The sequence below is a fragment of the Rutilus rutilus genome, assembly GCF_951802725.1.
Source record: "Rutilus rutilus genome assembly, chromosome: 12".
Taxonomy (NCBI): domain Eukaryota; kingdom Metazoa; phylum Chordata; class Actinopteri; order Cypriniformes; family Leuciscidae; genus Rutilus; species Rutilus rutilus.
The window spans coordinates 6,758,083-6,773,010 of NC_140217.1; the positions used below are offsets into that span (position 1 = coordinate 6,758,083).

The 14,928-nt window shown below is 39.6% G+C and overlaps 1 protein-coding gene across 2 annotated transcripts in view; it reads right to left on the reverse strand.

Moving 5' to 3' along the window:
* Positions 1-140: 140 nt before the first annotated feature.
* The window catches only part of hs6st3a (heparan sulfate 6-O-sulfotransferase 3a), a 45,826-nt gene continuing 31,038 nt past the window's right edge, over positions 141-14,928 (reverse strand). For both annotated transcript variants that reach the window (XM_084426435.1, XM_084426434.1), the window contains 2 exons: positions 3,884-4,607; positions 141-2,777 (listed from right to left, as the gene is read on the reverse strand). In XM_084426435.1, the coding sequence (XP_084282561.1) occupies positions 2,748-2,777; positions 3,884-4,607 (754 nt within the window). In that variant the 3' untranslated portion in view covers positions 141-2,747. The remainder of the gene's footprint in view (positions 2,778-3,883; positions 4,608-14,928) is intronic.

Genomic DNA, 14,928 nt, shown 5'->3' on the forward strand with positions numbered 1-14,928 from the left:
TCCAGACACACACACACACACAACTGACTCTTTATTTCTGTTACGTTTGGGCAGGGATGAAGGAAGGTGAGAATCCAGTTGCAGCAAATTTTATTCAAAACTAAAACTAAGATAATCCATACTGAGAGTAAAACCAGGAACATGAAACAGAGCAAGAGCGCAACAGTACATGCAAAGACAACTAACAAACAAACCAAGCCTGAAACACCAGGGAATATATATACAGGATAACAAGAGGTTAACAAGGCACACCTGAAACTGATTAGTCACTATGACAACTAATGAGGGCAACTATGGCAACAAACACTGAACCAGGAAGTAAACACAGAAACAATGGCGAACAAAACACACTTCAAATCAAGCATCCACAAACACAAAACCCAGACGTTGGAGCAGAGACCAGGATCATGACATTGCCCTATTTGCATAGCATGACATATTTTCTTCTGGAAACAAACTTTGCATTATTTTCCTGTTATCTCTGTAAAGCTGCTTTGAAACAATCTGTATTGTAAAAAGCGCTATATAAATAAATGTGACGTGGCTTGACCTGACTTGACTCAAAGGAGCGACTTCCAGACACTCCAAAACAGTCCATGAGGGACGTGGAGTAGATGTGGACCTGAGAGCGGAAAGGAGGGCCTGGTCCATGGAAGTATTGCAGGCAGCCAGGACAGAGCAGGCTGGTCAGGTGTAGTGATGGGAAGTTCGGATCATTTTACTGACTCTCTTGTTTCAATCTCGTTCATCAAAATGAACTAATCTTTTTTCGAGTCATTTCGTTCATTTAAGGGGCTTTAAATGTTATACTTTTAACAGGCAAATTCCCCGAACACATCCACCTACGCAATCTTGATCATATTCTGAATTAAGAAATCATTATAATGCAGTCAAAAATAATTTACAGGGAATATAAAAAATTACTTTAACTTCCGAGTCTTTCGTTCATTTGTCACGTGACAGACGTTCATGAACGACTCATCACTAGTCAGGTGGCCACAGCGGATCAGGCTGAGCAGGTGTTGGTTAATTCTTGATCTTTATATGTATTTCTGCAAGTGATGACGTCATTGTTGATATCAAGAATTAGCATTTTTACTAGTGTAAATATAATTCCTGATATAAAAAAACTGAAGATCCCCACAGCAGATCAGATGGGACTGGTGACCACCACAGAGGTGCAGGCGGGACTGAAGACCACTTCAGGGGAATCGGCGAGACTAGGGAACTTGAGACAGAACAGGCAGGGAGTTAGGTAGCGACCTCCATGGTTGTATCTGGGCAGGCAAAGAGTTCTAGTGTGACCTCAGGGCAGACAAGATTTTCACAGGGGACATTCATGGTCTTGTCAATGCAGACAGGCCATTCGAGGATGACCTCCATGATTGTGTAACGGCTGGCAGGAAGTTTAGAGTCAGCCTCTTGAGGTTATAGCCAAACCATCAGGGGACACAGAAAGTTCAGAGGAAAATGCCACCGCTGCCTCGGGAGACACAGGCGAGGTGTGTGGGAGCACAGAAGACACGGGAACAACCTACGGGGCAGACAGTGCTGAGGCCAGCGGGATTGAGAGCGCAGAGGCTAGTGGGCTTGAGAGCCCAAGACTTGGGGATGCTGGCTGCTCGTGCCGACATCAGAGGCGGATCCGCCACACTGGACATCAGTCTTGAACGTCTTGAGATGGGTCTGGTGGGAGGCATGATGGTCGAGGACTCTGGCATGGCGGCCATGTTGTGAAGAGGCTCAGGTGTGGCGGCCATTTATTGGGAAAATCGTATTATAGCCAAATTATTTAACGTCTATTTATGTACTGTAGACATAATTATTTGTTATGGCATCCGCATCAAATATTATAGTGCTCATGATAACTTTTGTTAACTCTACAATAAGTAAATCCACTTTACCAGCTAATTACTCTTCAACAGCGATGCCAAAGCAATATATAGAGCTACTGCAAAAAAAATAAAAAAAGGAAGTTCAAACACAAAATTCTAAAGATGGCTGTGCGCTTAAACATTCATCGCGCTATAGATAATTCTGGAATTTCACTCAAATACAGGCTATTCTTGCTGTGTGTAAAACATACTGTAAATATGCACTAGACAAGACAATGTGATGTAGCCAAAGCCAAGATGTAACAATATAATTTTTCTTATAAACAATTATACATTTTAACTGTATGGAAAAGAGCCACTTTTGATAAAAAAACAAAAACAAACATATTTCGAGCTAAATGAACAGATGATGATTATTTTCAGATATATAATACTTTATTTGACTCAATAAGTACACTTGTAAAACAAATAAATTTAGTTGTGACCATGCAAACATCATTCTCATTCTATTTGTTTCATTTGTATAATCCAACAATCTCACACCCTTTACAAACTGAGGAAAACAGGCAAACACAAAAAGATTCAAGTAGACATACTGGTCAATCAGACCTTTTGGACGCGTGTCCACTGTACATATACATGTCCCTTATTATAACATTTTCCAAACCAGAAAAACAAACAGAGAAAATTGCTGTTTGGTATTGCAAAATGGTTTTCAGTCAAATAACATTCAGTTGTTGCTCCTCTTAGATCACTTCGTTGGCTATTCATGGTTTTTCTAATAAGTCCGCCATATTGTGATGACAATAAACTGTAGGGTGAGTTCCCAATTTCATCAGAATGGATTAAAACATTACAATTGCTGGTAAAGTTCTTTATGATGTTCTTAAATGGGCCCGGGTTCACTGACCATCAGACACAAGAGGAGGAGGAGGAGGAGACCTGTTGGAGAGGATGAAGATGAATGGAAACAGACAGAGGTTATGTTCAGAATAGAATACTAGCTTACTGCTAAATGAATACTACGCAATATACAGTATGCTGTATACTATAAACAGTAAGTAAATCTCACAAAACTTTTGTTTTCTTTTTGAGTGAATGCAAAGTTTCTCGGGAATAATCGAAATAATTTTGCATATTGTTGGTTATGCAGTTATATTAAATGTTTTATCTTAAGAAAATTTTTGTTTACTTTCATACAATATACAAATTTGGTGCTGTGTTGAGCCGGTTTTGTTTCATGAACCACAGCTATTTTGAATGCACATTTTGGCCCTGTTTACACCTGGTATTAAGATGTGTTTCGGTCGATCGGATCACAAGTGGATGACATTAAATACAGGTATAAATGGGGTCTAAGACGCTTTGAGATTTTCCACTTTCGACCACTCCCAGAGGTGGTCGAAAACGCATTAGACCGGACTGCTTTCGTAGTGTAAATGCTCATTTGGTCGAATGCGTTCGAACAGCCACAAAAGACCGTCTACTCTCCACCTTTTAACCTAATGTGTAAACATGGGCTCTAGACAGACAGGATTTAAACTTTGTAGGCTGAAGACCCAAGTTTGGTTTGAAGACGAAAAACATACCAAGCACAATGTTCTCTCACCATTCCTGATTTCTAACACACTCACAACGTCCGGCGTCATCTTGCGGCTGTCAGAGCAGAAACGAAAGCTACTACTCTCCGTATGTTTTTCCGTCGTCTCCGGGCACGTTCATATGTAAATTGCGCGAGGTTATTTTGTCCATTAGATTGAAAGATCTGAAAAACCCCATACGTTTACCCGCCTATAGACCCTCCCCTCGAAGAAATCAGGACAGAAGTGGTTGAAAGTGGACAAAAGAGACGGATTAAAACACCAGGTGTAAACGGGAATGTCTCCCTCGTTTACTCGCGATCTGATCGACCAAAACGCATCTTAATACCAGGTGTAAACAGAGCCTTTGAGAAATGTAGTAGTAAGCAGCATATTATATACCGCAGAGATGGTAAGAGTAGTATGTTATTCTGAACATAACCAGAGAGCAAGGCATCACCACCTCACCACCTGACTGCTGTAGTCCTCCGTCACCCCGGTTGACTCCATCTCCTCCTCTGCATCTTTTCGCTCGTCGTCCTCCTGTTGCTGAATCTGTGAGGTTTTCTGTTGCTTCGTTCTCCTGCGTTGCTCTCGTTTCCTCTTCCTCTCCTCCTGTCGCTCCTGATGGTGGCAGTACTGCACGCGGCGTGAGAAAAGCTCCCTGGCGTACTCGTACAGCTGCACGTCTAGTGCATTGAGCTCCTCTATGCGCCTCCGGGTGGACGTCCCCACCGTGACCCCGGCCGCCCGGGTCCCGTTAATCTGAGTGAAGGCGGCGATGAAGTGCAAGCCGAACGTCCTCTCAAAAAGGAACTGTGTTTTGCGCTGGAACTCAGTCAGGCCGAAAAAGGCCATGCGCCGCAGGTTGCGCTTGGCGCTGCTGAGGAGCAGTTCGGCGCGCCGTTCTTCGCTCATGGAGGACAGGTTGTAGCAGCCCACCAGGCTGAGATCGGCCAGCATGCGAGTCTGCCGGTTGTTGGCCAGGTTTGAGGGGCAGGCCATGAACTCCTCGAGAGACACGCCGGTCCAGTCCTCGCTGCTGTAGCAGGACGGCAGCTCGTCTGGGGTGGCAGGACGCCCGTCGCACATGTGAAGCGCCGTCTTCCACGTGGCACCGCGCTGCACGTGCTTCCACTCGCTCAGGTAACGCGACACGGGGTCCCGCAACAGCGTGATGTAGTAGAAGTTCCTGGGAAGAGAACACAGAAGATGAGGCATCTAGAATAAAAAAATAAAAGTCTGTTTCTGTATGAGTAAATGATGACAGAACTGCTACTTTTAGGTGAACTATTCCTAAGGATGTAGACCTCAAAATGTTTTACTGTTAGTCAGGGGTTTTCAAACCTTTTGAAGCCACAGACTTCCAAATATAATGATTTGCTGGGAGGGACTCTCTTCCTAAACCTGCTACATATTATCATTCAAAGAATTGGGGTCAGTAAGATTTTTCTTTTTTGAAAGAAAGTAAATAAGAAAAGAACACTTTCATTTGACAAGGATGCATTAAACTGATCAAATGAGGACGTTTATAATGTAACAAAAGATTTCTATTTAAAAAAAATTGCAGTTCTTTGGAACGCCGTGGAACACGGTTTTCAACATTTTAATAATGAATGTTTCTTGAGCAGCAAATCAGCATATCAGAATGATTTCTGAAGGATCATGTGACACTGAAGACTGGAGTAATGATGCTGAAAATTCAGCTTTGCATGACAGGAATAAATTAAATATATTCCAATAGAAAGCCGTTCCTTTAAATTTTGATAATATTTCACAATATTACTCTCTTTTTTTATCAAATAAAGGAAGCCTTGGTGAACATAATAGACTTCTTTAAAAAAACATACAAATATTTCTATAGTTCTGAGTAATTGTACCAAACTTTTGAATGGTAGTGTAAATAAAGACATAAACATCACATTTATGTGATATTTAATATAATATATTATGATAAAAATATAATCTGGGAAATATTTACTTGACAGTGTACCTCTATCTTTTTTCTACCCACCATTACAGTATAGTACCTGAAGAGAAACAACTTTTGACTGTAAATAGAAAAATATATATTTATAATAAATCTCATGACTTCCACCCAGTCTTCATAAAACAGAGCAAACAATAATTGTCAAATTATGTAAATTGCATAGTTTTAATATGTTTTGCTGAAACTTTCTGCAGACCGCCTATATCACCCCGGTTTAAAAACAACTGTTATTTTGTTTTAGGATGTTTACACATTTTTATACATTCTCTAATGGCCTTTTTGATAGAATAAGTGGAAAAACAACAGAGCGTCAGAGCGCCGACAATGTTTAGGCAGTTCAACAAGACAAAGATGCTGATTAAAAATAGTATTTTTGCCAGCGTTCCTCATTAAAATGACCATGCAGGATTTCCTGACCATTTCTTGCTAATTATATCAGTACAGCTAATCATTCAGACAGAGAAACCTTCTCCCATACTTCATTACGACAGCCTGATTGATTCTAACCACATTATATTCTCATAGTCTGAATGTAAAAGAGAAATGATACAGGTGATGGCCAAGAAACTTCCTTTAATATTTCACAGTCTCAAAGAAAAAAACAAGTGATATTTATCTGAAAATGAGAAAAACAACCCCGCTAAAACATCCAATTTTCTGTCTCGGCAATGAAATCGCCCTGCGCTCAGAATAGCGTGCTCATGCCGGAGTGAACGCGCTGTGAGACGTGGTCTGCTCATTGTCACCGAGTTCCTCATCATTTGTCTCATTTCCTCTTGCTGGGATTGTTACCTCCTGCGTGAGGAGCACATTATTTCCAATCAGCTCAATGAGAGGAGCGCCACTGACACACGGACACAAATCATCTACGAGAACTCAGAAAAACAACATTAATTTACATCCTATTTGAGAGAATATTTTCTAATTTGGCAAGAGACGCAACATGCAAAAACAAGCGCTGGAAATGCAGTGGTCTTGGGTATGAATTTCTGATTTTAGCTGGCAGGGTGCTGTTAAAATTTCTGGGTAAAGGGATATGTTGGGATGTGATGTCATGCTTGGAAACTGGTCTAAGATCTATCGAGTGATCTGCCACATCACGGTCAAATTACGGGCCAGAATGTCATACTGGCTATGGCATTATAATGCAGTGAAATCAATAACGCTCCACTACGGTAATCCATCTGCTCTTCAGCACTGACCTATTGGAGAAGCACTGTCAAATGCTAACCCGCTCAATACAGTCAAGCCGCGCAGGATATGATATGATAATGAAGGTCAGATCGCTGATCGCTCAGAGGTCAGTCTGTTACTGCATAAAGCATCCATGAAGTACTCAAACAATAATTCAAAGGGATAGTTCACCCAGAAATGAAAATTCTATCATTTGCTCATCCTCATGCCACCCATGATGCATTCAACTTTCTTTCTTCAGATAAACACAATCAAAGATTTTTAGGAAAAATGATCTTCACAACACACTTACATTTATGTCAAGCTGAACTTGAAACGATGGTTTATAGTTAAAAGAGTTTCAAATATTAGTATTTTTCTTCTTTCTATCATTTGGTTTTATAACGGGGATGGCATGAGAGTGAGTAAATGATGAGAGAATTTTCATTTCTGTGTGAACTATCCCTTTAAAAAGTTTTCCTTGCAAATAAGCCTTCAACAAAAAGAACCGTTTGAAATGGATTTGGGCTAGTCTTTCTTAAGTGTAAGTTTTTGAGGAAATCTGAGAGCTGGCTCACTCCTTCAGGCTGCTTGGTAATTGCATCTGTCGGCCCAGAAAAGTTAGTAAATGCATTGTTAAAATAGTCCAAGTGACTACAGTGGCTCGACCTTAAGTTTATCAAGCGACGAGAATACTTTTTATGCGAAAAAAAAAAAAAACACACAAAAATAACGACTTTATTCAGCTATTCATTTTCTTCCGTGTGGGCCTCTGAGTTCACGAGAGCGCCACCACGACGCATGCGCGAGAACTGAGAAGATGACGACTAAAAAAAAATTCAAATGTTTAGCTCTGAATATTTCTCAGGGTAGCTTTAGTTATTGAGTTTTTAAAATGTACAAATATTTCAACAAAATAGAAGAACATTTTTGAAATACAGACAATTATTTTTTTTTGCACAAAATTAAATTGCATGGGCAGATTAGATTTCATGATAATGATCAATACACCAGCAATCCTTCTTCCAAAAAGTGTTTTTGTCTTACCCTGATTCAATATGGTAAGCCAGTTATACGTGTTTATGTTTTAAACCTGTCACCTGACGGGATGGTTTTCACAGGAAATTGCTAACACACGTCACTTGTCATCCGTCTCGTCATATTCGTAAATAAAGAGAAATTTCTCCGGCTGCTTTGACGCGTGTCTAGTGTGGGAGAGGCATAGGTTAGTCACAACGAGTGAGAGGAGTTGACATGGAGCAGCAAAATGTCAAAAAAAAGAAAAGAAAAAAAAAAGGCATTTATTTTCAAGGAAGGACCTAGAAGATCTATTAATGGGTGAAGCTATACAGTAACGTCTTCAGTCAGCTTGATATCCTTCCCATTTAAACTGGTTATATCTCTTAAGCCTAATAGTGAATGTTTAATGAGCAGTAGGATCATTTCTCTCTCTTTTTTAGTTTATAACTTTTGTGTAGTTTTTTTTTTTTTTTTGTAATGCCATGAACCAGAACAATAAAATGAGGCATAATCATTCAAAGTAAAACAAATACAAAGTAAATAAGTAAAATAAAATAAGAACAGTGCCAGAGGACAAGAAAGAAAAGTATTACAAACAACAGAAAAAGAGTGCTACTTTATACAACATCATACCTGCCAACATCATCAAGCCTTTTTACTTGTGCAATTACACAAAACAGAACAATAAAGCTTAAAATCATTTTTAAAACAAGAAAAGTTAGGTTTGGAGTCAGACCATTTCATTTTATGAATGTGAAACTTCCCCATTAATATTAGCAACTGTATGAAGTATGCCTTATCTTTCTCAATCCCATGATCATTGAAGTGTATCATCATGTCAAATCCACTCAGCTGCAAATCAATGTTCATTTTTTTCTTTTAAAATGCTCCACATCAATCCAAAATATTTTTGTATGTATGCAATGGAAAAATAAATGAAAAATTTTCCTTTTCACCTTTACAAAAATTACAAGAGTAATCAATATCTAATTTTAAATGTTCCAGCACGTTTTACAGGACACGCAGAGCCGAATCATGCAGAGCCGAAGCACAACCAAAACAATTTTCTTCCGCAAAGATAGTTTTGTTTTTTAACTGCTAGAGAGACAAACGTTGTTGGTTTGGGTTCGGATCTGGATTTCTTAGCACACACCCAGCTAACAGATTTTTGTTATTAGAACGTTCTCCAAACATTCAATATCGGTTATGGGAACGTTTTCTTGATGTTATAGGAACGTGTTTTAAAAGGTATGATGTTCCTGAAACGTTCCCTTAACCTAATTTTGATTAACAATTGAACATTCTTGGAACGTTGATTTGTAACTTTCCAAGAACATAAAAAATTGTCCATGATGAACACCATGATGTTCCATGATGGTGACTTCAAACAAAACACTTTCAACCAAACATCAACATCTAAACCTTACCTGTTAATTCTCATAAGAACTTCTGTAGATGTCTGACAGAAATGAAGTAAATCTGGTTAGTAATAAGTGAAGCTGGTAATGCTGTTTGTGGAGTTGTTTAATCCTCCTCTGCTGCAGAGATCTTGAGAGATTTAATGTATTTTATCTTCAGATGATTTCATTTAAGGCTTTGGCTAGAAGTCAGTTGGAGTTTGCGTTCTTGTCGTTTCTCTTTCCTTCAGTGATTCTGCTTGTTAATAGCAGGTGTTTGAATGTTTGAAAGAATGTTTCAGGAACATAATACTAACCTTGAAATAACATTCTATTAACAATAAGGAAACTGGACGTTTTTATGTTCTTGGAATGTTACAAATCAACGTTCCAAGATTGTTCAATTGTAAATCGAAATTAAGTTGAAAGAACATTTCAGGAACATCATATCTTTTAAAACACGTACCTCTAATGTCAAGAAAACTAGACATTTTATCATTCCCATAACCAAAACTAAATGTTTGCAGAATGTTCTTATAACAAAAATCTGTTAGCTGGGCAAAGATTCACAAGGACCGTTACGGGACTAGCGAATGTATTGGTTTATGAGCATGTTTTACACACTACAGAACCACTAACAAAGAGCAATATCTAGCTGATGAAAGTTTTTTATTATTATTGTTTTTCACTTTAGATAGGAGAGGTGATGGACTCAAATCTTGTCTCATGAGCAGCCGAAGAAAGTAAATGCATAAGAGGCAGCCTTAGATTAAGACAGTTTATCTCGCTTATAGAGGACATGATCAACCTTGATGGCAGCAGATGAGGTAAGTAGAGCAACGGTAGAATCTTTATTAGATTGTGTAGTGAGCTCATTTAATGTATTATGTATGTTGTTCAAATATGTTGTCTGGATTGTTAGTATACCGGCCATGTGATCCATGTAATCATGTAACTAGTAATATAGTTTAAAGGGTAACTCTCCCCAAATTGCAACCTAGGCTATTTTTGTTAATCTACTCGAGTCAAACATTCGTGTAAAAGCATAATTAGAAAGGAAACGCCACTTTTAAGATTGACCGTATTTTCGTTTTTGATCAAAATGCCTTTTGAATGGGAGTGCTATAGGGGCACTACAGTGATAGCATCAAAATCGCTATTTTTAAAACACTAAAGAGGCTCGACACAACGTAAAACTGTGCTTGAAGTATCACCAGGGGCTCTACACATCAACTCGAGCATTGACAACATTGTTTGTGTACACAAAGTTTACTAAAAAGAAAGGTTTTGTACGACTCACTTTATCAGTTAGTGTTTCCGGTGGCTGGAATTTTGTCAGTCAAAAGTAGTCGATCTCCGAATGCAACGTAATGAACTGAGCTTTCCATCTTTACTCTCCTCATGTTACGTTGCATTCGGAGATCGACTACTACGAAAATACGGTCAATCTTAAAAGTGGCGTTCCATTCTAATTATGCTTTTACACGAATGTTTGACTCGGGTAGATTAACAAAAATAGCCTAGGTTGCAATTTGGCAAGAGTTACCCTTTAAAGGTGCATTGCGCAAGAGTCTGAGTTTTCGCAGAACTACGCCCCCTCTGGCGGCAAGCGAAACTGCAACCAGAGGTGTGCACGCTCACGGACCACACGCACACGCACGCTTGCACGAGCTGGTCATAACCCAAGGAGCATCAGCCGCACAAATCTTTTGTTTACAATCATAATGTCTTCAGAGGTAATAAAGTTTTAAATCTGCAAGTAATTTAAAATATGTGAAAGGAAAGGCAATTGAGTAAATAACACACTTATGTGTGAGGGAAAAAAATGGGGGTAGTAGAAAACTTCGTTTTTTATTCCCATCTATCTCCATGTTGAACTGTGTTATGTGTTTACTGTATCCACTTATGACTATTATTATGGAAACACGTTCATGAACAATATAAGTTATTACTTTGTAAAAGCTCAAAATAGTAATCATGATACCACACACAGTCGGTCAACAAAGTACACCCAAATGTCTCAAGGTAATAAACAATCAAGTGGCACTATGACGTTACCATAAAAGCCAAACAGGCTAATCCGCCGAAGATTTGCGGGGGTTTAGCCTGTTTTATTGATAAGCTAAGTAGCATATTCCAATAGCAATCCATCGTAATTAAGCAGTAATTTGCTAAAAATTTGTGTCTAAGTATCTAACTTATATATCAGCATTTTATATCACAATCATTCTGAACCTGATCACTGACAATGGTAAGTTAGTAAAACCTATTCCGATTGTACATTTATCTAGCTTACGCTAAAGCATTACACATTTTATGGATCGTCATTTATTGTCATTATTGGCCGTATCAGACATTAGAGAATGGGATATATCTTACCTTTTTATCAAGAAAAAAGCCAACTGAGGATCCCGTTTGAGCCCTAGAGCAGACCGGAGATCTCTCCATTTGTTGAAAGCCTTCCCTATGTTTACTCTCGTCTTACCCCGACGCCTGTCTGACTCCAATTTGGACCTTTTGGTTGCACTAGACAAAAGTTCTCTTTTTTTTATCTTACGTGGAGTTTGCGTTGGTGTTTGAAATGAACTACAAGCCGGTCTCTTAGAATCCATTTTCTACGGAGAATGGCGGCGTCGGCGCATACACAAACCTGCCAGACATATGAGCGTGCCGTGAACGCGCATGACGTCACGCCCAGTCTCAGATTCCGACCCGAATCCCTCTTATTTATTTTACTGTACAGGATTATAGAGGCAATCGCAGTGATCAGAGAAGGGCTCATTCAGCCCATCAGGCAATTGTTTAAGCATGTATGGGTTAGAAAACGGGTATTTTTAACATGAAAAGTTGCGCAATGCACCTTTAATATAAATGTAATATTAAGATTGCTCCTGCACTGAGGCATTAGGTGTGTTTGACTCAAAGTGGCGCTGCACAGACCGAACGGTGTATGACATCAAAGTAGTGAAAACGATTAGAGAGCAAACGGCTCCATATGCTTTCAGTGTCATAGAAAGATCGGTCTGTGCAGCGCCTCTTCAAGTCAAACACACCTATTGAGAAAGGTCACATGTGAACGAAACGTTTGCCACTTTCTCATTAAAGTCGTGGCTTTATCTTCAGTTGGTGGCTCCACTTCATTGTTAGAGTGTGCAGGCTTTTTTGAAGTGTGTCCCATGAACAGCTCTTATTATATATATCAAGAGCATCGCACAGCCCCCAGTACCACAGCTCAAAACCTGAAAGAGTTTAAAGCAGAGCACATCTAGTAATGTGTATATATATTTAAAACAGAAATTTCCATCCATGACTTCTAAGCTAAATTTCCATTTATTTTCCAGGCCTTGAAGTTTTCTGTGACTGCGGGAGCCCTGTAAAAGCATGACAGAGCGAGAGAAAGAAAGATTTCCAATCTATTAAAACAGAGTAAAAGCTTCCTCCCCATTTCCACGGAGGTGTGCTAATTAATCTCGTGAAATTGTTTTTTAAGCGCACTATTTAATTACTCAGCTCAGAGTCTATTAGTGTTGCTCAGAGGAAGGCAGTCTCTTCTCATTACTGATGTACAATCAATGACAGTAATACTTTCTATCCGGCTGGCAGACTAGCAGATTACAGGAATGCATCACTATAATGAACTTCATCAATTCATTGAACACCCACTGATAAACTTTTTTTAAAAATAAATACACACATATATAGGAAACTTGTGCTAACTGTCACACGTTTAGGTGTGAATATTTCTCAGGGTAGCTTTATTTTGTACAATTCTGTATATACAGTTCATTGAACACACAATGACGGCATGGGGCATGTTGTCACACTGTGGGCCCTATTTTAACGATCTGAAACACAAGTATCAAACGCGAAATGCAAGTAACTTTGTGGGCGGGTCTCACGCAAATCTAAAATGGGTTGGTCTGAAGTAGCTTCATTACTCATAGGTGTGGTTTGGGCGTAACGTGAAATAAACCAATCAGAGCATCATTTCACATTCCCTTTAAGAGCAAGCACGCTTGTTCCATGGCGGATTGCTATTATAACGGCACACGCCAGGAGCGGTTCACAGCCGAGGAGACCGACGTTCTTGCCAGGGCCGTAAAAGACAGAAAAGTGACACTGGGGATGGGAGAAACACACCCAAATTAGCTTAGGTTAAACAGGCGTATAATAATTTGGGTAAATGTGTAAACTAAATTTATGCCTATTTTTTCACATCTTCATGGACACCACAATGATTTCCCTCATGTGGTAATATTTTTCCTTGTAATTATGTATGGTTTGCAAAAATGGCAACTGCTGCGTCTGCGTGTAGATGAGATAAGCAAAGTGTATGCGCGTTGTGCACACGCTACATTATGGCCAAGCATGCGTCCTTAAAATAGCATCTGAACGCGCCACTGAAAACTCGCCACTGACTTTAGACTAGGTTTTTCCTGGTCTGTGGCGGAATTGTTTTCTGAAACTGCAAAATAGCACCAGGGAACGTTTGCGCCGGAACACGCCTCCTCTTTTCACTGAACCGCCCCCGGGAGCGCAAATTCATTCCCTAATTTACCGGCGTGCGTCTGTGGAGGGAAAAGTCCGCTGTGCGTCGGGTGCAAAATAGGAATGATACATGCGTCGGTGTACAAAGTCAATTGCGCTGGGTGCAAGATAGGGCCATATATGAGGTAATTTGTCCATTAAAATTAAGAATTCAACCTTCGGATCTCTCTCTTGAATCCAACACGGAAGTGACTTATATTGCAATTCATCGACTGGCCGCTAGAGACAGGCTGCAAAAGAGAGATAATCCCATAGACTTAGACAGAAAAATATACAGTTTACAGTCTGGTACAAAAAGTGGTTTTGATCTATATAGCTAATTTTGTGAAGGGGGTGAATTTTTTTACTCATCCGTTTAAATTATATTAAGCCTTAAAGTTCTGCATAATTAAGGGCGTGGCCACTTGACAGGTGGATTGCCGCTGCTGTCACTACTAGCAGTTTGTCTGCTGTCTGTTAGCGTCACATCACCTCGGCTAATCCCGCCTTTTGGCCTATTTTAGGTTATCTGGGAGTGACGCGCGGTGACGCGCTACCAAGATGGCGACGGCCGGCTCCACCGACTTTGGGCTTCAAAAACGCTCTTCAGAAAGCTACGGGTGACGTCACGGACACTACGTCCATTTTTTTTTTTCAGTCTATGATTCATTCCCACAAATTAAGAATTTGTTCTCTTGTTTTAGTAAATCATGGCCACATTGAACTAATTTGTTCCCTTGTTTTGATTTAACTAAAACAAGGTAACGAATTAGTACAGCAAGGACACAGTTTAGTAAATCGAGAGAATGATTTATTATATTGTGCGCAGGATTTACTTAAAACAAGGGAATGAATTAGTAAAACGTGCTGACGTATTAGTAAGGCGTGGGAACGACTTACTGACACGTATATATTCACTTTTTTGCCTCACAGCATTTTCACTGGCCACAATTTTGACATCGATATCATGGGGAAAAACTACCATATAAATATTTGTAATATTATCTCGTATTTGGCAGCAGGTACATTAGACACACGGATCCATTATTGTTACACATGCATTTTATTTCTCAACGGTTTACGTTCACTTAAAGCATAACTGACTGTATTTACGTGAATACTCGCCAAGACCGGCCTTTTGACATTATTTTGTGCGTATTTGACTGTTTAAGGGCAATAAGCAGCGAAAAACTCAATTAGTACTGAGAGGCGGCTTTATGTGCTCGCACTTTGGGTTCGAGCATAAAATCTGCGGGAATGAGTAAAATGATGCGCAACCTTTCAACCAAGCTGGCTAGTAGGAGTGACTGCGTTACACGCCACTGCTGAAATTCATCCGCATCAGGCGAGTTGGTGGGTGTTACAGTGACTCCAAACACAATGTTACAGAAAATCTTTTTTATTGC